The sequence below is a fragment of the Oncorhynchus tshawytscha genome, linkage group LG09 (genome assembly GCF_018296145.1).
Source record: "Oncorhynchus tshawytscha isolate Ot180627B linkage group LG09, Otsh_v2.0, whole genome shotgun sequence".
Classification (NCBI taxonomy): domain Eukaryota; kingdom Metazoa; phylum Chordata; class Actinopteri; order Salmoniformes; family Salmonidae; genus Oncorhynchus; species Oncorhynchus tshawytscha.
Genome location: NC_056437.1, coordinates 46,555,942 through 46,579,219, shown reverse-complemented (window position 1 = coordinate 46,579,219; position 23,278 = coordinate 46,555,942). Strand labels below are relative to the sequence as shown.

At 40.6% G+C, this 23,278-nt stretch overlaps 1 protein-coding gene across 1 annotated transcript; it reads right to left on the bottom strand.

Annotated features, from left to right (window-relative positions):
- Nucleotides 1-1,882: 1,882 nt before the first annotated feature.
- LOC112258056 (glucose-6-phosphate exchanger SLC37A2-like) lies at nt 1,883-21,412 on the bottom strand. The gene is made up of 19 exons (XM_042326964.1): nt 20,705-21,412; nt 16,067-16,148; nt 15,660-15,750; nt 15,383-15,461; nt 15,128-15,263; nt 14,412-14,488; nt 13,803-13,965; nt 13,471-13,474; nt 13,294-13,331; nt 12,831-12,977; nt 10,778-10,868; nt 10,552-10,614; nt 10,084-10,169; nt 9,238-9,286; nt 8,883-8,956; nt 8,480-8,558; nt 6,263-6,360; nt 4,967-5,031; nt 1,883-2,261 (listed from the first exon to the last, which is right to left on the bottom strand). Exons 1-19 carry the CDS (start codon nt 20,761-20,763, stop codon nt 2,246-2,248), a joined length of 1,497 nt encoding a protein of 498 aa, XP_042182898.1. The 5' UTR covers nt 20,764-21,412; the 3' UTR covers nt 1,883-2,245.
- Between the last annotated feature and the right edge of the window lie 1,866 nt (nt 21,413-23,278).

Sequence of the window (23,278 nt, the reverse complement as noted above, 5' to 3'; positions counted from 1 at the left end):
TGCAAGGCACTACAGAGGGTAGTGCAAATGGCCCAGTACATCACTGGAGCCAAGCTTCCTGCCATCCAGGACCTCTATCCCAGGCGGTGTCAGAGGAAGGACCTGAAAATTGAAAAGACCCAGCAACCCTAGTCATAGACTGATCTCTCTGCTCCCACGTGGCAAGCGGTACCGGAGCACCAAGTCTAGGTCCAAGAGGCTTCTAAGCAGATTCTACCCCCAAGCCATAAGACTCCTGAACATCTAGTCAAATGGCTACCCAAACTATTCACATTGCCTGCGCTTGAAATTGGGATCCTTTGCTTCGACAAGGACATTCAGGCACAGAGCCGACATGGAAATGAACAAATATTTAAAGTATTTTCAAAAATTCCCAAAACGAATCTATTCCCTTATAAAATTCCCTTAAACGTAATTTTTATGCTCAAATAATGCAACAAAATCAAAATAATTTCTACTCTATTTGGGGGGGATTGTCACGACTTTCAAGAAAACCGGACTTTTAAAAACCCATCTACATCAGAATACAGCCTGCCCTCTGCATACGCTTATGCATGTCATCATCTGTGGCATTACAACTACCGGTAACTGCATACCTCTCCCTCAATTCAAAATGTATTTTCTGCCACCTATAGCAACGCCTCTCATTACAACAAAGCAGAGGGTCCCCAAAGTAAAATGATCACCTTAATAACATGGGCCACTAGTGAGGATGGAACCAATGTGTGAAATGTAGATCAAAAGGAATGGAAGACCAATTCATTGAAGAAAAAAAATATATATATATATATATAAAAATGTGTCAAGTGCACACTGGTCACCTGCCTGTTGTTGGTCAGAGGGCATAGTTGTCATGTGCCATTGAAGTGTTTACAAATCAAAATCACATGAAAACATTGAGTGAGCTTGTTCTGCATGGCCCACAGTTCTACTATAACAGGGTGATCAGATTAAGAGCTTACATCTGTAGCACTCAACTTGCAATTTGGGAGCCCGGCGACAAAAGTCAAATCCCCGTTATTATACTAATGGGCGGCAGGTAGGCTAGTGGGTGGAGCATTGGGCTAGTAACCCAAAGGTTGCTGTGATTGAATCCCCAAGCTGACAAGGTAAAAAATCTGTTGTTCTGCCCCTGAGCAAGGCAGTTAACCCACTGTTCCCCAGACGCTGAAGACTTGGATGTCAATTAAGGCAGCCCCATGCACCTCTCTGATTCAAAAGGGGTTGGGTTAAATGCAGAAGACACATTTCAGTTGAAGACATTCAGTTGTACAACTAGGTATTTCCCTTTCCCTAATGGTTTGCCAAGTCTGATGGTTTCTACAGTTGTGGCTAGATGGTACAGCTCCATCAAGTTATTAACCTCATTCTTAACCTTAACCTCATTCTCCTATGTTAATACTCCTAACCTGCTGCGTTAGTTCTCCTAACCTGCGATGTAAAGTCACTTCTGTCCGTAGCTGGCCACAACCGTAGAAACCATCAGTATCACCACACCCCGCTCAACATGTGTGAGGCCCACTATGAGAGGTGGAGTCAAAAACAAAACAACAACCAAATGCATGTGGTGGATACAAACAAATGTCTAATCATTGATCAACAAACATTTCCATCAGAAACAAATGGAAGGATGTGATGGTACTGTCTGAGAAATATTCTTGATTTTTTGATTGGTCAGACAATTTATCCTTATCTGCACTGGTTTAGTTAGTGACAACATTTTCCGCCACAGCACTTGATTACAACTGCAAACTCCTCCTTCGCTGCTTATGTAGTTCGGCGTTCTCCAGGCTGTGCAAAACATGTGCGCCCAATTTAGCTTGGCCAATACTAGCATGTGATTTTAACTTATAGTAACCATTGAGGAGAGATTGGGGAAATGCAGTGTGCACATTATTTTAATAATAAGATGAAAGATGCACACAGCCCCGAGAGGGGCAAACAGAGAAAAAAAATAAACATACAAAATAATCATAAAAAAGGCATAAGAGAGAAAGTGCTTTGCGACCATTTGAAGAAAGGACTTGTTCTCTCTCTCCATCAGATGGTCCCAAAATATCAATGGCCCCTTCCTCCTTTTTCAGATCCTTTCATCCGCTGGTGACGGGGTCTGGGGCCATTAAGGATGAAGGATGAAAGGATCGGCACCCTATAAATCTTGATGCACCTCAGGGGTTAGTTCTTGGTCCTTTTTCCTGCGTCCTTCCTTGCATGTGTGATACGGTCTCTTGTCCCAGGCACCCACTCATATTTCTTTGAACCTGACAACACAAGGTGAGATTAGCCCGTTTCAGAATGGACCAAATACAAACCAATTCTGGTCATTAACATAGGTACCAAATCATTGGATCTGATTAATTCAATGTAATTTTATATTTGAGGACTGGAGGAGAAGCAAGCACCACATAATCTTCAACTGAGTATCCTCTCTGAAAATGTTGCAAGTAAACACAGTCCCTAGCACTTTCTCAACCTTGCTGGAGAGAGGCTAATGCTATGGAGTCAGTTTGGGAAGTGGAATAAATGAGGGGCAGTATAGAGCCATGAGGTGCACAATTGTTGTTGGGGATGGAGCCTTGCTTTATTTGGCAGCATTATTTGACAGGATGTGAGGGTTAGTTTGGGACTTGGAATAAACGGGACAGTGTGAGAGTGGCCGGTGCCTTGCGCAGTTGTGTATATTGGGGTGGATACAGCTTCCTTTTAGCTTTGACACTTAGGTAGCTCAAAGAAAGACTCCTTGGACTGTAGCGTAATTCCATTATGACAAACCAGACATGTTACATGGTGAATTATGAGTAATGTAGTACTGCTATAGTTTCCAAAACAGCCTACAATGACATATGTTAAACTTGATGTCACAATGGCTCTTAACCCTTTACATTCGCATAAGGGTTGAAAATGGTAGATTTGGGCACTGATAAACGCCTAAACAGGAACGCAGTGGCTGTACAGTATCACGCTATACATAACGTCTCTGACAGCCATTCTGAACTTGAGTACCTCACACGACAAGAAGTTGCCCCCATCCCCGCATCTAAATTGGGCAACTTTTCACATTTCTTGTTGTCTGAGTGAGGGAAATGCTATAAACTCAGAGGACTATGTATTTTGAAAGATGAGATAGAGGATTATAATAAATACCACTGATGTCATACAAGCAAGCCAAACACCTGTGAGTCCAGAGGTGCACTTCACATTTCCATATCATAAAACTCACGTCGTATAGTTAACGTTTATGATCACTATGTTTGATGTACAGTTACTAGATTACATTGCATCATACACTGGGTTGTTCTGACAAGGATGAGCCCGTTTGTCTATTGTGAAGAAAAGTTACCACGGCACATGAACCAGAATGCACTCATGCCTCCTTTCTGTGCGCGCCAAAATTATGATCCGTTTCCCTGAATTGCATTGTTAAAGCCTAACACTAAGATCGTATTTTATAACGTAGCTAGTCATGTTGGCAATAGTACAGACTTTCAAATTATGCCCACCTGACAGATTGAGATTTATTAATGAACTGTTTTTTTGACAGTAATTGTGTGATGGCGGGGATGAAGGGCTGTGTACCAAAGAAAACAACTAAAAGTGTGGTTGCTCTAGTTCCTCAACGGCACTGCTAGGAGTGCTCAAAAAAGCACCGTATAGTTAAAGACTGGATACGTAGAGTATTTTCTGATTTTGTTATCAACAAATACGGCGAAAAGTATAGTAAATAAAATGCACATAAAATCAACAGTGTAATGTCTGGATTCAGTCTTGTGTCCTCACAACTTTGGTCTAAGAATTTTTGCATAATCTCCAAATTGTTCCCTTTCATTGCTACCATGGTTATGCATATTCTTTTCATATTTCTTCTGTAAGAAACATTTCAATTTAGCCCTATCCATATAAGCCAATTTCCACAAGTGCAAAGGGTTAATCGCAGTTGCACAGTGTATATAGATTTGCAGAACATGGAAAGTTGCTTGTAATCAAGAAACCGTTACTTGATGCTGTGAAAGAATAAAGAAGCCTGAGTGCTCAGTGAACAGAGAAGATTCTGTGTCATATTTGATTGAGCGTCTAAGACCCAACTCAAGTCATCCATTCAAAGACAATCATGTCTCAAATCCTTTGGGAACCTGTTGGAAAAATAGAACTCTCAAGACGCAGGTTGTCCCAGGTTGATAGTGATTGATTACCTATGATGCCTAAAAATAGCCTGAGGTGTAACTGCAATTTTTTTCTTAAACTGTCCAATGAAATTCTCACTTTTAAAAAGTTAATATTCAGTTAACGCATACCCAAATATTATTGTCGATTCATTCTATACTCCTATAAATTGGAGAAAAAAATGAAGAAAAAGAAAACATTTAAAAAAAACACACCTTAAAATTGTATCAAACAGAATGTTTAAAAGAATGCTTGATATTTCCTCATAGAGGATGAGCAGGCCAATCAGTGGTCTACTCACATTAATATTTTGTATGGCCAGAATACGCCCCCCTTTCTATTCCAAAACAGAAAATATGCTTTTTAACATACTTAATTACCATGTTTTGGAAGAAAACTATTTCACTGATATTATAATTAATTTCAGGTAATATTTCATAGAAATGTAGAAATACTGGACAGTTACTTTCAAGCTGGCCAATTAATAAGCAGCCTGGAGGCCCCTTTGGAGTAGAAAAATGGGCACCCTTAACCTCCAGAGAGAGGCTAATGTACAACAGCCCTACTGAGTAGCTATTTGTGGCTTTGACCTGTATTTCAAGGAGGAGCCATTTTTGTGCACACGCAAGTTCAATTGCAAAAAGAAAATGTACCCTTAAGGAGCCAGTATTTGGTCACTCCTTAGATTCGCAAATGTATTATTTTATGACTTATTGCACTTAGAAGCCTCTTCAACTTAAAAAAATGAAACCAGCTTTTGGTTTCCTGATTGGTGATATAAGTGGTGTATTCATGAGTGGCTCACCCTCTCTGTCTGGGGCTGTGTCCACACCAGCCCCTCACCTCCTTATACACCAGCCTGGACAGCAGCTGGAAAACAGGAAGACAGCACACTCAACACAGTTTACCAATCACCCGACCTCAACCAAATTGAGATGGCTTGGGATGAGTTGGACCGCAGCGTGAAGGAAAAGCAGCCAACAAGTGCTCAGCATACGTGGGAACTCCTTCAAGACTGTTGGAAAAGCATTCCTCATGAAGCTGGTTGAGAGAATGCCAAGAGTGTGCAAAGGCGGTATGTCATCAAGGCGGTGGCTACTTTGAAGAATCTCAAATAGAAAATATATTTTGAATTGTTTAACACTTTTTTTGGTTACTACATTATTCCATATGCTTCATTTAATAGTTTTAGGTCTTCACTATTATTCTACAATGTAGAAAATAAAGCAACACCCTGGAATGAGTAGGTGTGTCCAAACTTTTGACTGGTACTGTATATACTGTATATATGTTTTTAGATATATAAAAAAACACATTTTCCACATATTTATAACACAAATGTTTTTATAAGAAAGTATTCAGACCCCTTCCCTTTTTCCACATTGTTACGTTACAGCCTTATTCTCAAATGGATTAAATAAAACAATTCTCATCAATCTACACCCAATAACCCATAATGACAAAGTGAAAAACAGGTTTAGACATTAGCAGAAATGTTTTGGTACCACTCTCCAGATCTGTGTCTCAACACAATCCTGTCTCAGAGCTCTACGGACAATTCCTTTGCCTTCATGGCTTGGTTTTAGCTCTGACAAACACTATCAACCATGGGACCTTATATAGACAGGTGTGTGCCTTACCAAATTATGTCCAATCAATTTAATTTACCACAGGTGGTTTCCAATCAAGTTGTAGAAACATCTCAAGGATGATCAATGGAAACAGGATGCACCTGAGCTCAATTTCGAGTCTCATAGCAAAGGGTCTGATTACTTATGTAAATAAATTATTTCAAAAAAAAAAAAACAGATTTATGCTTTGTCTTTATGGGTTGTTGTGTGCAGATTGATGAGGGAAAAAAATATTGAATCAATTTTAGAATAATGCTGTAACGAGGTCTGAATACTTTCCAAATGCACTGTACAAGCTCCCAGTAATGTATTGGGTAAAATAGAAGCTGGCAACATTTATTTTTTTAAAGTAGCTCTCATGGTAGAAAGTGTTGGAGACCGCTATTGTACACAATCCACAGGTATAGCACCTTCTTTGTACATGTGGCTCAAATATTGCACTGATTTATAAAACAAGACTAAAAACTAACCAAACAGGCGAGGATATCAGCAGTGATCAGCATGAAGAAGACATTGTTCCACCCCGTCGGAGAGATCACTCCTGCTAACAGAGGACCTAGGGCAGCACCTACAGGACAGTCAGAATAACAGTCAAACACTTGAGCAGGGGAAACCAAGCACCTGAAACTAGGGGCTACATTTATCAACCGTGTGTAAATGTCTCACTAAATTCTGTCGATTCTAGGATTTGCAGGTAACAACAAATTGGGATTTATCAAACTGGCGCATATGTTTTCATTGATAAATCAGAGCCATATTATATTTGTGCGCTCGTGAACGAGCGTTACAACCCCGCCTGGAAAACACCCCCATTCACCTTTTATGGTAACAAAAACACCCTCGTTTGCTGTATGATTTGGAGATGTTGGAACTGGGCCATGACAGGTTGTAAAGTAAAGCGCAATGGTACATTTGATCACATTTATGTATAGATATGCACAGAATGTTTTTGTCGTAACTTTTTCAAACAAATGCATGCCGCCTATAGCGAGTGCCAAACACTAGCAGCACATTCTGGAAGTATAATTTTCTATTCGAACAATGTAAAACTAGGACTAAATGCTATAGAAACACAAACATCTATTGAAAATAGAAGTGTGCTATCTCCTGCCTTGGTATAGGATCTGAATGTATATATTGGCTATGATGTTGCGCTCCTATCGCACAGCTATACTGTAGCCTACTGTATACCCATACTACCAAATATATTAAATTGGCTACCGGTCTATTTAATTTCTAGCATGTTTGGCTATTAAATGAGCGATGAATAAATGGTACACTATTATATGTTGTGTAGCGGGAATAAATCAGTCATGTCAGAAAAGGGCAGTCATGTCCTGCAATATGATCATGATTTAGGCCTATATACCGTAAAACTTCAATTAAAAGCTCAGTCTCAAATGGCCACCTGTCCCTTTAAATAGCTGGGCAATGGCACGCATTTCAGCAAATAAATGCTGGGTTTGAATTGTTTACGAGGTTACCATGGATTACCATGAATTGTTTACAAGGTTTAATGTTTGATTTGTTACATTAAATAATTCAGTAATGACAACAACAAAAAATCTTCTGTTTTTTATCACCAGTAAGAAACTGCACGCCATTGGCTGCTAACAGCTGAGAAGTGCTAGCTAACGATCAAGCACAAAAACAGTCAACAACTTTGGGGGTTCAGACCCCTAGAAATCATCCGAAAGTAAGAACTGCTGAAAATGCAGTCAGAGGAGAATAATTATTCCATCAATTAAATGTTTTTTTTCTGTCTAAATTGAGACATACTACAACAAAAGAAATGTGACAATGTGTAAATGATAACACAGTGCATGAAATGAATAAATAACTTAATTGTTGGAAGCAAGCAATTAACTATGCAAATGAGAAAAAAAGCTGTGTTCATTAAGGAAATAGATGCCTGGTTCAAATAGAAACCTATCTCTAATAAGCGCCTGTTGTGTTCAGTGATTTAAGCAAATAAATGCCAAAGCTATTAAAATCAAGTTTTACGGTAATAAAAGAAACACAATAGGCTACATGCTGCCATGCGATCTCCTTACTCACGGCAAATGCATCCGTTTTATCATTAGGTGTTTTTATTCGTCTAGTATTATTACAATTCCGATGTATCAAACACCCACAGTTCCCTCAAAATAACAATATTTGCTTGCAATACAATTGATCAACCACTAGAAATGAGATATGCGTGGAGATACCCCCACTTTCACATCGTGTTCAAAATGGTTAAATATACCAACCTCTGGGGGAAAACTGGCGCACGCAATGTTTAGAGGCTTTTTTGTGCGTGCGCAGCTTTGATAAGTAAGGCCCCAGGTCTGGATATACAATTTGATTTGGGACAACAATCATAAAAAGTCTGCCTTTAGAACACTACATGATTTACAATGGAAAATAATTGTGCATGGCAATTAGCCATGGACCTTGTACATGAACTGTATAAAACTATTTGTCAATTGCCACATTACACTGCAATAAGTGAGCCATTGAAGTGAATCTCGAAACATAGGTGACCTCAAATAAATAAATAAAAACATTCCTTCATGCATTGACACAGGCGCACATAAATGCACCACAGCCCCACTAACCCATTACTGGTCACCATTACAAGCGTCAAAACTAAAACAACAAAATCAGCACCAATCCCCCATGTGGCCCAGACATTCCCCACATACCTATTGACCCTGTGCCGTCAATTATGGCCGTGACCGTTGACAACGCTCTAGAGTTTCCACTCAGGCTCTCATGTGTCCCCTATGAAAGGAAAAACACTCATTATGAATCATCATTCAATCCTATTCCTCAATTTGTCTCATCGATTCCTTGCGTCCTCTCTCCTCAAAACGCATTGAAGGTGATTGTCTGACGGGAGGCACCTTGAATCGGTTTGAGAAAGAGACAAGGGAGACAGAACGCAAGGAATCGAGGAAAGACGCATTAACACAGAGCCGTGGACTAACAGGGGATGTGGGAGGAGCTAGGGCAATGAGGAGCTTATCTCCTCCGTGTGACTTCGGGAGAGGTGAGGACCTCATGTTAGAGGCATGAAGTGGTCCATTCTGGAATGGATATGCTTACCAGGTCAGCAGACACAGCTGTGGTGATGAGGGCGTAGGGTCCGTTCACCAGGGCTCCACACACCAACAGCATCCCTACGGTGCAGAGTTACACAACAACACAGCACTGTGAGAGAATCAGGCATGTACAGTACGCTAGCTAGCCGATAGCAAGGGTCTTTTTAAAGAAGATTTATTGTGATATGTGGTTATGTTGATTGCCTACTTCACTTGAATGCACCGAATGTAACTCGCCCTACAATGTGTTAAATTGGAGCATTGATGTAGTTGTTAGCAGGAGGGGTTGAGACTAAAATGGCTCTATGGTTTGAAAGTCAAATACCATACAAAAAAAAAAAAAAAAATGTATCTCTTACCGATTGTGGTTGCTAGGCTATACTGTCCAATGTGGTTGTACAGGAACAGCTAGGAAAGCAAAACAAACATTTGGACTGGATTTTGGATAAAAGGTGGCACTCTTGAAGGATTTGCTCATGATTTAATAACCCACATGTAAACCCAAAGGAAAATATTTAGCTATGGTGAAAAACAGATTGACACAATACTGTCAAGGACCTTGCAACCTATCACGAAATATTTCTCGGGCAGCGGGTGAATTTCACTGCCAATTCCAGAGCTACAAGTGCAGCCAAATTCCGAGTCCACCAGGCAGTCATATTTACATGACATATGCAGTACCAGTATCAAAAGTTTGGAGCTGCCTACTCATTCAAGGGTTTTTCTTTATTTGTACTATTTTCTACATTGTAGAATAATGGTGAAGACATAAAAACTATGAAATAACACAAATGGAATCATATAGTAACCAAAAACGTGTCAAATAAATCAAAATATATTGTATATTTGAGATTCTTCAAAGTATGATGACAACTTTGCACAATGAGTTGGTGCGTCCTAACTTTTGACTGGTACTGTATGTGATCAACACATTTACTGAGAGAATTTCCTCTTTTCATTAGTGAACATAAAGTGTGTCCAGTAAAGATTTGCAATTCAGGCATTTGTGCAGGCCTTTCCTTTCATGATATACAGTATATTTTTGCCCAGCACCGGTTTTCTAAAGATTGGAATGTGCATATTACACTCAATTGCCACATTTACAATTCAAAGAGAAGTCATGAGTGTACTATAATAAAGAGACATGTCCATGGTGTTACACATGGTAAAAGCCAGTGATGTTTTCTGTGTGAGTGAACACTCACCATAGGAGCAGCCACTATTAACATGACACAGCAGGTTGAGGCTCTGCCCCCAGTTTGGTCCGACACCAGTCCAGCCACAACGCCCCCTGTAGACACACAACACACGCTTAACAGACTTAACACGTAGGGGAAGATAGCAGTCCTACATCATCTGAACGTCTTCAGCCTTTGAGGAGCTGCATTGAAGATCAATAGTAAGTGCTCAGACACCAATACAGTAGGAGCCAATCATTGGGCAATTCTAATGAGAACTCTTCTGACTGCAGACATCACTTGGTATGTCTGTTTTGTTATGACTGCAGAAACCCCCCTCGTTATGTCTATGACTTGTTATAACTACAGTGTAGACAAAACATCCAGATCAATAAGAGAAGACCTTCCTGGTTCCTCATATGATCGCTCAGAGTATTGTGCGATAAAGGTTACCTAATTCCATATAAAGTCAGTCACATGACTGTTAAGGCTTACCCACAATTCCTCCTACATCAAATAGTGTTGACATGTCCCCAGCTTCCTTGGGGTCAAAATGGGCTGAGGAAATAAACATTCGGAATTTTTAGCGACACAGTGTATGCCAAATTAACTAATGGCGCATCTCAAAATGCAAAGCAAATCATTATCAGCTTATAAGCATTGATATCATTTGAACCCTCAGGTGAACTGTCAACAAATAGGAGCTAAACTGAGTACGTACCAACATTAGAGATGTAGAGAGGAAGCCAGTAGAGAAAGGTGTAGCTAACAAGCTTAGCGAACAGCAGACAGAGGGAGAACTCCATTACACCCTGTAAGATAATATATCACACAAACTCAGCAAAAAAAAGAAACATCCGTTTTTCAGGACCCTGTCCTTCAAAGATAATTCATAAAAATCCAAATAACTTCACAGATCTTCAGTGTAAAGGGTTTAAACACTGTGTCCAGTGCTTGTTCAATGAACCATAAACAATTAATGAACATGCACCTGTGGAACGGTCGGCTAAGACACTAACAGCTTGCAGACAGTAGGCAATTAAGGTCATAGTTATGAAAACGTAGGACACTAAAGAGGCCATTCTACTGATGCTGAAAAACACCAAAAGAAAGATGCCCAGGGTCCCTGCTCATCTGCGTGAACGTGCCTTAGGCATTCTGGAAGGAGGCATGAGAACTACAGATGTGGCCAGGGCAATAAATTGCAATGTTCGTACTGTGAGACTAAGACAGCGCTACAGGGAGACAGGACGGACAGCTGACGTCCTCGCAGTGGCAGACCACATGTAACAACACCTGCACAGGATCGGTACATCCGAACACCACACCTGCGGGACCGGTACTGGATGGCAACAACTGCCCGAGTTACACGAGGAACGCACAATCCCTCCATCAGTGCTCAGACTGTCCGCAATAGGCTGAGAGAGGCTGGACTGAGGGCTTGTAGGCCTGTTGTAAGGCAGGTCCTCACCAGACATCAACGGCAACAACGTCGCCTATGAGCATAAACCCACTGTTGTTGGACCAGACAGGACTGGTAAAAAGTGCTCTTCACTGAGGAGTTGCGGTTTTGTCTCACTAGGGATGATGGTCGGATTCGCGTTTATCATTGAAGGAATGAGCGTTACACTGAGGCCTGTACTCTGGAGCGGGATCGAGTTGGAGGTGGCGGGTCCGTCATGGTCTGGGGCAGTGTGACACAGCATCATCGGACTGAGCTTGTTATCATTGCAGGCGATCTCAACGCTGTGCGTTACAGGGAAGACATCCTCCTCCCTCATGTGGTACCCTTCCTGCAGGCTAATCCTGACATGACCCTCCAGCATGACAATGCCACCAGCCATACTGCTCGTTCTGTGCATGATTACCAGCAAGACAGGAATGTCAGTGTTCTGCCATGGCCAGCGAAGAGCCAGGATCTCAATCCCATTGAGCACGTCTAGGACCTGTTGGATTGGAGGCCTAGGGCCATTCCCCCCAGATGTGTCCGGGAACTTGCAGGTACCTTGGTGGAAGAGTGGGGTAACATCTCATAGCAAGAACTTTCAAATCTGGTGCAGTCCATGAGGAGGAGATGCACTGCAGTACTTAATGCAGCGGGTGGCCACACCAGATACTGACAGTTACTTTTGACCCTCCCTTTGTTCAGGGACATATTATTCCATTTCTGTTAGTCACATGTCTGTGGAACTTGTTCAGTTTATGTCTCAGTTGTTGAATCTTGTTATGTTCATACAAATATTTACACATGTTACGTCATAGCAACTGTCATAACAATAAATCAAAACTGGATGGTCTTCAGAGATATATGGAAGGGGTTGAGGGTAGCTGAAGGCTGGGACTAAAAACAAACAAAAGATAACTCATGTAAAATATACTGTACATGAAATGTATGCAATATGTTTATACTGGAAGTGGAAGCCTAAGTATTGTTGTCTATTAGTTTACTCCAATTAGGGGAGGGGTGGTAGGGTTAGGGGAAAATAATAAAGAAAGAAAATATTTTTTTTAAATAACAAAAATATAAAAACACAACACTTTTTAAAAAGTTTTTAATTTAGCTTAAGAAACATGGAACCAACACTCTACATGTCGTGTTTATATTTTTAGTTCAGTGTAGTTTACTACAATTAGGGGGGGGGGGTTTAGGTGAAAATAATAAAGGAAAATATATTTTTTAATTATTTTATAAATATAATAAATGATCAACGATGAGTCACAACAGAAAGCAAATGAAAGAGCTTGAATTTAAAGTAGATAGTCATCGCACTCACAGGTATCCTGAGGGCCCCACAGAAGCTGATGGCCTCGGTGTGCTCCTCTGTCGACTCGGAGGAGATAGAGTTGGACAGGCCAGGACTGCTGAAGATCTCCTCGCTACTAGATGAGTTTTGTAAGAGAGGCTCCTTCTCGTTGTCCTCCTGCTCATACACAGCCATTAGCATTGTTCTAACCAGGGCTACAACTATTGACTATGTTTTATGTATAGTCTAACATGTCTTCTATTACTCTATAATATCAAGTCTTTCGAAAGAAGGGGAATTAATAGAATGACAAAACATTGGTCAAAACAAAACCAGGCCATAATCTGGTGGGAGCTGGTAGCCTAGAGGTTACAAAAGCAGGGCTGATATCATATCTCAGGTGCCACCGACACCGACTGCCCTTGAGCAAGGCAGTCGTTCTCTATAATACTAAAGGCACCCATTACTTCATATGTTCTTTGGTTATACTTACATGGTGCTGCGGAGGGCTGCAGCCGACATCTTCTGGTTCTGTGACAAAAAAAAAAAAAGGGTATGCTCACAAATCCATTTTCATGTCAAAATACGTCTTGGGATGAGCCTATTCTCATTTTACATGTCTAAATGAAAACAGTCTAGGTTGAATATGAAATTCCTGCAGAGTAAAAACTCTCGGATAAATCCTGTCGGGGGAACGCAACATGATCCATTTTCAAACTAGGTTAATAAAAACGTATCCTCCATAATAACTTCCTAATGGCAATTAATATTGTATACCATTTCATTTGGATTCTATGATCTACGGTATCAAGCTTCAATAGGTTGCAGTGGTTTATGCAGTCAGCACTATGGTCCTGTTGACATGTTTTGAACATCTCAAAGTAAGAATAGTGATCTAGGATCAGGCCCCCTCTGTCCATTCATTATAATCTAAAAGGCAAAACTGATCCTAGATCAGCACTCCTACTTTCTCTATGAAAACAGACCCAGAGGTCAAAAGGTCACCAGGAAGAAGAAGCAGAGAATGCCCGTGGATGCGATAATGATGCCGGGCACGATGAAGGACATGCCCCAGGCCGAGGATACAAAGATGCCGGCGATGAGCGAACCCAAGATATTGCCTACCGAGGTGTGTGAGTTCCACACGCCCATGATGAACCCTCGCCTGGAGGGAGAAGGGCAGACACACACAGATGGGATGGACACGAAAGAAGTGGGTTTAGAAACATTGTATATCTTGACAGTGAAAGGTGAGACAGTGAGCCTGCTTACATTAACTTATAGGGACACTTGAACATAGGGAATTTATTGGAGTGAATTCAATACATACTTAAAACATTCAACATACTACTAAATACTGAGGACAGCTTCCGGCAGTAAAATGCTGAATTGGAAACTGGACATCTGTAAATTGTTCCTATTTTGAATTTCCAAACACTCATTACACTCAAACAAAGGAACTGACCGGAGAGTTCTGTTTTTAATTTCACATAATGTGACTGACCTTGAGCAACAAACAAAAAAATACCCTACACATTATGGAAAAGGGGTACTGATACTGTGCACTCAGCATTGCTGAACCAGTCAAGAGTAAGAATATGTCTCACTCACTTCCCCTTTCCAAACCAGTTCCCAATGCAGGCCACCACTGCAGGCCAGCCCGTTGTCTGCACTAGTCCATTCATTGCCTAGGGAAGTAAGAGGGAGATTTAGATTTTTAGATGCTTTTAATTTCAACATTAAATATGCCCCTATACCCAACCCGATGAGAGAAAAAAAAAAGATGGGGACACAAAACATCTCTCCCATGAGAGAGATACAAACAAAGACACAGAAAAGAGAAGGGGGCTGGGCCGGTTACCCACACCATTATATTATCACACACATAGCCTTGAGGAAAGTACTGGCATGGAAACAATCCCTCAGCCTCCCTCACACGCTCTACATCATATGATACTGCTGATCTGTCATGTGATAGTGCCTAAAGCCCCCATGCCAACTTTTACCTGACTTTCCCAAGTTGTTTTGTTGCTGCATATGCTCAGATAGGAAAACTCATGCATGTGCATGCATACACAAGGCCCAGTAAACACAGTGTGGACAAAGATGTAACTTTAAACTGTTGTTTTTCAGTACCAGGCTGTGTTCATTAGGCACGAAACACAAGACAACTGACTGAAACAGAGGGACTACCAGGACTTCCCGTTGCAAAATGTTTAAGCTGCAAACTCTTATGAACATGCCCCAGGTCGGGCCTGAACTCAAAGGTAACTATGGGGCGGGGTGTGAGCGAGTGACAATGGTTTTAGAGGAGATTTAACCCTTACCTGGACGAAGGCGTAGTACCAGATAGAGTGGATGTTCCAGTAGAAGCCCAGGCCAAACAGACATGTGAAGAGACCACTGAGAAGCATCCCGGTGGTCAGGTAGTAGCGCAAGGGCACGCGCTCACCAAATATCCCACTGTCAAAACACACAACACATCATCTGGTTAACTCCTTGTAGTGAGGTTTAATACACAGGCAAGCACGCACACCCACAAAAAACAAAAACAATGATAGAATTTACATCATTCTGTCTACCTGAAAAACATGCCAATGGCATAAGCAACGAGGAAAGAGTTGTCCACGGCTCCAAACAGCGTCTGGTAGTTGTCCTGGTCTGGAGAAAACGAGTTGGCACAGAAAATGTCAGAATGAAATCTGCTGTCGTAATGCTTAAACAGCAACATAAAAACTGATTAATTCTATTGACATGGTGTGCTTTCTATATTCTCAGAAACACTTTGGAAATGTTTTGGAAGCATTTTTATTCCTTTTAAAAAATGAACGAAGAAGTTAAGTCAAGCCGAGGACTCACCAAATGGCGCCCAGTCACACCAGGTTTCATTGTCAGTTCCGTTTAGGTTTGGTGGCCGAATGAGGGTGGAACAATTTTTGTGCAGCTCACTCTGTATATACATGGGGCAATAACCAGAGATTACACACATGGACACAAAACACTAGGCCTTCAAGACGCAACCAGCTTAAACGTCTCGAAACAAAAACAGCCACTATCATATAACTATCTCAAAAATGACTATGTTAACTATTGTAGTGCAACTTGAGTGTTCTAGGGCTTTTGTGACCTAGAACACTTAGATAGTTAGAATATAGAGCTGAACAGTGTGGCCTTACATTAAGATGCCTGGTTAAATAAAGGTTACATTTAAAAATACAAATAAATAAGATAACGTTTCATACAGGTTTGTGAAGTCAGTGTATCACCTTGACGATGCTGATGGGTTTCCGGGAGAGATGGTAGCTGGTATAGAAGAGAAAGGTGAGGAAGAGGGTGAAACCTCTGTACCTGCACAGAGAGTAGAAAATGAGCTCATTCTAATGTTGTCCAAAGCAAATACCATGCCATCAACAACCTCACCTTTGTCAAAGCACACACATTTGTTGGACAGTCTCTTATACATTATCTAGAGGTCTACAGGGCTTGGGTATTATGGGATGTTAGTCTCATAAGACCGGAAGGGGGAGAGAGAGGGAAAAAGATTTTTAAAAAGAGAGAAGGAGAGAGAAAGGCTTCAAACTACCATCCTGAAGAAGGATCTGAGGAGAAGAGAAAACAAAACAATTGTTCACATGGTCTTGTCTGTACAGTAGGCAGTACACATAGGCTTGTTTTTTAGTGGGAACCAAACAGGGTATTCAGAAGAGTTAATCACTGCTGAGAGCAGTACAGAGACTTAGCTGACACGAGGTGTACACTGCACAGGAAGGCAGCTAGTTACACCACACTCACACTGTATTGACCTGTTTACATTTCCTGGAGTGGAAAGGAAGGCTTTACCACATTTAGATTTTAGTAACAGTTAACACCTCACTCACAACCTGGTGTAAACTCCTCATCCTCAAGCTAATTGCACACAACACATAAGATGCATCCAAAAAGACACCCTATTACTGAACTACTTTTGTCCAGAGCACTATGGACCCTGATCAAAAGCAGTACACTAGGGCCTTGGTCAAATGTAGTGACTACTGGGATGCCATTTCGGACACAAACATTCAGGAGAAAGTGTTGTGCACAAGACTCAACCTGCAGTGACTTTTACAGTTTGACTGACTAAATCTAGGACAAAGTGTGACTATTTGGTAAGGTTTATGGAACAACCTGGATCAGTGACAGCAATAATCCAGAAAGTATTGTGGATTGATGAAATGTTGTAGAAATCCAACAGTGTAGATGGCCTTCACCTAGGATGTTTTCACATAAAATTCGATGCTTCTTTTTGCACAAGACATCTTTGAATATGGGGTTTAAAGTGAAAATAAAACAATTGTGGCCCACAATTCATGGCGTTCCAACATGTGGGCATTCCTGCATTTGCAGGAAACCCTCTTTATACCTCATCTGGTCCATTTTTAAGCTAGGACCCCAGTACACAGGCGGGAATAGGTGGCGGTAATTAATGCACCATAACGTTGGATACCAAACACAGATAAAACCCACAGAAGAAGAATAGGCAGGGGAGACAACGCTAGCTAGCTAGTACACCGGTATACAGTGTTCATCACCCCCGCCCTAGCGCACATAGAACAGATATATAGCTTTGAATACTTGCTTTCAATGAGAAAACAGATCTAGAACTCACATTTCTATGTGAATTTGGTCGTGTCGCCCAAAAAGTTACATATTGCAGCTTTAAAGTATACTTATTTGAAAGTTCTAATGTTAAAAATGTCCCCACTACAACAAAATACTTAAAGCTTCAATATGTAACTTCTTTTGGCAAACTGACCAAGTGCACATAGAAATGTGAGTTATAGATCTGTCACTCATTAAAAACATGTCTAAGAAGCGGTACATCTGTTCTATGTGCTCTATTTCCATGCTTCCTATTCTTAAGTTTTGTTTTTGTGTCTTTTACTTTCGGTTTTGTACACCAGCTTCAAACAGCTGAAAATACAATATTTTTGGTTATGGAAAATATATTTCACAGCGGTTTAGATGGTTCAATGATTTTCTACACTATACAGAGCCAAATTTCAGTTTGTGACAAAACAATCAAACTATTAGAATTTTAGCAACCAGGAAATGTTTGCTAAAAATGAAACATTTAATTTAAAATACTGTAGAATTCTATTAATTCCTATAGACTATAGAGGACTGCGTCTTCTGGGGAGTTCCAATATGGTCGACCGGTGACTTCAAAGCCTCTCATTGGCCAAAACATAGCATTAGCAATCCAGGGTTTATATACATCATTGGTTTTAACTATACTAGAGGTCGACTGATTATGATTTTTCAATACCGATTTTTGGAGGACCAAAAAAAGCAGATACCGATTAATCGGCCGATTTTTATATATATATTTGTAATAATGACAATTACAACAATACTGAATGAACAATGAACACTTTTATGTTAACTTAATAGAATACATAAATCAAATCTATTTAGTCTCAAATAAATAATGAAACACGCTCAATTTGGTTTAAATAATGCTAAAACACAGTGTTGGAGAAGAAAGTAAAAGTGCAATATGTGCCATGTAAAAAGGCTAACGTTTAAGTTCCTTGCTCAGAACATGAGAACATATGAAAGCTGGTGGTTCAATATTCCCAGTTAAGAAGTTTTAGGTTGTAGTTATTATAGGAATTATGACGCATTGACTATTTCTCTCTATACAATTTGTATTTCGTATACCTTAGACTATTGGATGTTCTAACAGGCATTTTAGTATTGCCAGCCTAATCTCAGGAGTTGATAGGCTTGAAGTCATAAACAACGCTGTGAAGCAAGCATTGCTAAGAGCTGCTGGCAAATGCAGTAAAGTTTGAATGAATGCTTACGAGCCTGCTGCCGCCTACCACCGCTCAGTTAGACTGCTCTATCAAATGATAGACTTAATTATAATATAATAAACACAGAAATACGAGCCGTTGGTCATTAATATGGTCAAATCCAGAAACTATAATTTCGAAAACAAAACATTTATTCTTTCAGTGAAATACGGAACCGTTCCGTATTTTATCGAACGGGTGGCAACCCTAAGTCTAAATATTGCTGTTACATTGCACAACCTTCAATGTTATGTAATAATTATGAAAATTATGGCAAATTAGTTTGCAATGAGCCAGGCGGCCCAAACTGTTGCATATACCCTGACTCTGCATGCAATGAACGCAAGAGAAGTGACACAATTTCCCTAGTTAAAATTGCCTGTTAATATGAATTTCTGTTAACTAAATATGCAGGTTTAAAAATATATACTTCTGTGTACTGATTTTAAGGAAGGCATTGAAGTTTATAGGAAGGTACATTTGTGCAACAATTGTGCTTTTTTCACGAATGCGCTTTTGTTAAATCCTCCCCCGATTGGCGAAGTAGGCTGTGATTCAATGATAAATTAACAGGCACCACATTGATTATATGCAACGCAGGACAAGCTAGTTAACCTAGTAATACCATCAACCATGTGTAGTTAACTAGTGATTACATTAAGATTGATTGTTTTTTATACGATAAGTTTAATGCTAGCTAGCAACTTACCTTGGCTCCTTGCTGCACTTTCGTAACAGGTTGTCAGCCTGCCACGCAGTTTCCTTGTGGAATGCAATGTAATCGGCGTCCAAAAATGCCGATTACCGATTGTATTGAAAACTGCCCTAATTAATCGACCATTGAGATTAAATCGGTCGACCTCAACTATACGTAATGAACAGTGGCGATTTCAGCATGTAAATCTTGGTGGGGCAAACACCCCAAAAAATAGCAAATATGCATGCCAGCAAAGGCACTACACAACACTTAACAATACATTAATTGCACTATAACAGTAACAAACGATGCCCACAAACTGTTAGGGCCTACATAAAGCTGTCGCAACACCTTACCACTGCTACACCTGGCTATCAGCGGAGCCTTGTATGGCAGAGAAACAGTTCATTCAGCCTCATTTACTGCCTTTTCCCAGAGTTGCCAGTTGTCTTGAACTCACTGAAGTCATGCTGGATTGACAGCATGGCTAATGTTTATCTTTTTAAGCTTGGAAAAGAGACCCTTAAACCTAGACTTGGACCACACACCCATTCCACTGAATAACAGGCTAGTGATTGCTTTGCAATGCTTGCAGTTAGCCACTGATTCCTTCCACACCACTCATTGTTGAATTTGCGATTTCCAACATAAACTAATGTTTATGTCCAATGGCCGATGAGCACCGATACATTTTATCTATAATTTCTCTTCGTATAACAAGGATTTGCCAGTAGATTGTCGACTTGATTCATGATGACTGCTAGCTAAGATTTTGAAAGTATGATGTTGACATTATCAGTCCAATAAAAGCTACGGTAGATATAACTTGATTTGACGTCATTTATCTGTGTCCAATGACCTTGTGCTTTCTTGGATGGGCACTTCTAATTCTAACTATATGGCAGCACCCAAGCTGCTTGAATTTTCGAGGTAGCTGACTAGTGTTGGCTATTTAGCAGCCTGATGGTCTATAGGTAAAATCTCTTGGCCACTGGCCAGTCTTCCATTTTTTGCCATGATGCTCCTGAACCCAAACCTTAACCTAGCTAACGTTAGCCACCTAGCTAACATTAGGCACAACAAATTAGAATCTGTAACATATCATTTCGCAAAATCGTAACATATTGTGGATATCCACAAAGTAATACATATCATACGAAACATAACATTTCATACTACAGAATAATACAAAATGCTTTGAGACCAGGTTACAGCCTCATGTCTAGCCAATCATAGACTTCTATCTGATTAGGGACAAAACAGCTGTCCCCCCCCATCATCAACCTACATACTGTACAATGCAATAAATAGCTTTGTTTGCATAAAGGGTGTCACACACACAATAGAATTCAAAGATAGTAGAAACTTACCAGCTGTCTCTTGAGAAGGACGTGATCAGTCTGATACCGGGAGCCAAAGAAGACCTCATCTTGGGTGGAGGTCTTCGACCTTCGAAAACCTTGTTAAAACCGCTTACACTTTTCTCTCAGACATGGCATCAAAAGTTAGTTCGTTCGTCTTGTATACATCCAATTGATATGGTCTGTTAAAAAAATAGGACTACAAAAATATATAAAAACAGCACAAAAGCAAACTGAAAGTCTATACATGGGACTTTCAAAAACAGCTTCTCACACACGTTCGAGCTCCAGTGACTTTGAATTTTTAGTTACAATATTCCATCGATATTTTTCACACTTTGATTATAAAAACACTGGTTTATTTATTTTTTGTTTTGTTTAAAGTGTAATAATTTAAAAAATAAACAAATGTTTAAAAAGCACACTGATCAAAACAGCTTCAGTCGCTTGGCTATTCCTACTTCCTGTTAATGGGTGAATCTCCGCCAACAATGAATTCCCATAGATTTCCATGCATGCTTGAGCAAGCTGATAGCGTTACAAAAGCCGGTTCCTATAAATACTCTATGCACTTCTCTACTGTGTCACATGCACATTAGTCCACATGTTTACGGATTCTGTCCATAAGAGTTCAAGGGTAGCCATTTCCCAATATTTTCCAAGCCCAGCCGCCGTACCAATACAAATCTTCCCGAAGTGTGAGGACATGTGATTCCCGTATCTGACGTCACGGCATTAAAGGAGTGATGACTGATTTACTCAAGTACAAAACCACCACCACCACAGAAAATGATGCGTTGTCTTCTGTCAATCAAATGTGGTACAGCCTACTTAGAGCAGAAAATGAAAAGACATCAATGTGTTTGAAATGTAAATTATGCTCCTCTAAAATTACAGATTGAAAAGTTTCTAGGGTCATGAGTGGAGCATGCCACAGCAGCTCCTGAGTGGTGCAGTGGTCTAAGGCACTGCATCTCAGTGCATGACTGTAGTCTCTGGTTCAAATCCAAACATCACTGTTGTCCCTGGTTTAAATCCAGGCTGAGTTGCAACTGGCTGTGATTGGGAACCCTATAGGGTGGTTCACAATTAGCCCAGAATCATCTGGGTTTAGGCTGCCATTGCAATTAAGATTTGGTTCTTAACTGACTTGCCTAGTTAAAGAAAAAAAAATTCAAATGTTGAAAAGCTGTGCTGAGAAGGACAATGTAAAAAGAAAATAGTCATTACGGGTTGGTTTGGGTCAACACAATCCTTTGTGTGAAAAAAATATTGAAAGTTTCCAGGGCAGAAACACCTTGAGGGTGGTCATATGTCTCATGATTACAGGGTTTATGAACAGTGGGAAAGCACACCACACTTTCAAAATAAAGCGTTGAGAAAATCTCTCATTATTAGGTATCTTAAATTAGAACAACACACAAGCAATTTGTAAAAAAAATCTGTGCACTCATAGTAATAAATCAAATCAAATTGTATTTGTCACATACACCTGGTTAGCAGATGTTAATGCGAGTGTTGCGAAATGCTTGTGCTTCTAGTTCCGACAATGCAGTAATAACCAAAACAGTAATCTAACCTAACAATTTCATAACAGCTACATTATACACACAAGTGTAAACGGATGAAGAATATGTACATGAAGATATATGAATGAGTGATGGTACAGAACGGCATAGGCAAGATGCAGTAGATGGTAACGAGTACAGTATATACATATGAGATGAGTAATGTAGGGTATGTAAACATTATATTAAGTGCCGTTGTTTAAAGTGGCTAGTGATATTTTTTTTACATGTATGGCAGCAGACACTCAATGTTAGTGGTGGCTGTTTAACAGTCTGATGGCCTTGAGATAGACGCTGTTTTTCAGTCTCTCGGTCCCAGCTTTGATGCACCTGTACTGACTTCGCCTTCTGGATGATAGCGGGGTGAACAGGCAGTGGCTCGGGTGGTTGTTGTCCTTGATGATCTTTATGGCCTTCCTGTGACATCGGGTGATGTAGGTGTCCTGGAGGGCAGGTAGTTTACCACCGGTGATGCGTTGTGCAGACCTCACTACCCTCTGGAAAGCCTACAGTTGTGGGCGGAGCAGTTGCCGTACCAGGCGGTGATACAGCCCGACAGGATGCTCTTGCTTGTGCATCTGTAAAAGCTTGTGAGTGCTTTTGGTGACAAGCCAAATTTCTTCAGCCTCCTGAGGTTGAAGAGGCGCTGCTGCGCCTTCTTCACCACACTGTCTGTGTGGGTGGACCAATTCAGTTTGTCTATGATGTGTACGCCATGGAACTTAAAACTTTCTACTAACTTTCTAAACTTTCTACTGTCCCGTCGATATGGATAGGGGGGTGCTCCCTCTGCTGTTTCCTGAAGTCCACGATCGTCTCCTTTGTTTTGTTGACGTTGAGTGTGAGGTTATTTTCCTGACACCACACTCCGAGGGCCCTCACCTCCTGCCTGTAGGCCGCCTCATCGTTGTTGGTAATCAAGCCTACCACTGTAGTGTCGTCTGCAAACTTGATGATTGAGTTGGAGGCGTGCATGGCCACGCAGTCGTGGGTGAACAGGGAGTACAGGAGAGGG

Coding starts and splice junctions, on each gene's coding strand:
- LOC112258056 (XM_042326964.1), bottom strand. CDS start 20,763: ATGAGGTCTTCTTTGGCTCCCGGTATCAGACTGATCACGTCCTTCTCA. Junction 16,149..20,704: donor TCCTTCTCAAGAGACAGCTG/GTAAGTTTCTAC, acceptor CTCTCTGTGCAG/GTACAGAGGTTTCACCCTCT. Junction 8,957..9,237: donor TAGCCTAGCAACCACAATCG/GTAAGAGATACA, acceptor TCTGCACCGTAG/GGATGCTGTTGGTGTGTGGA.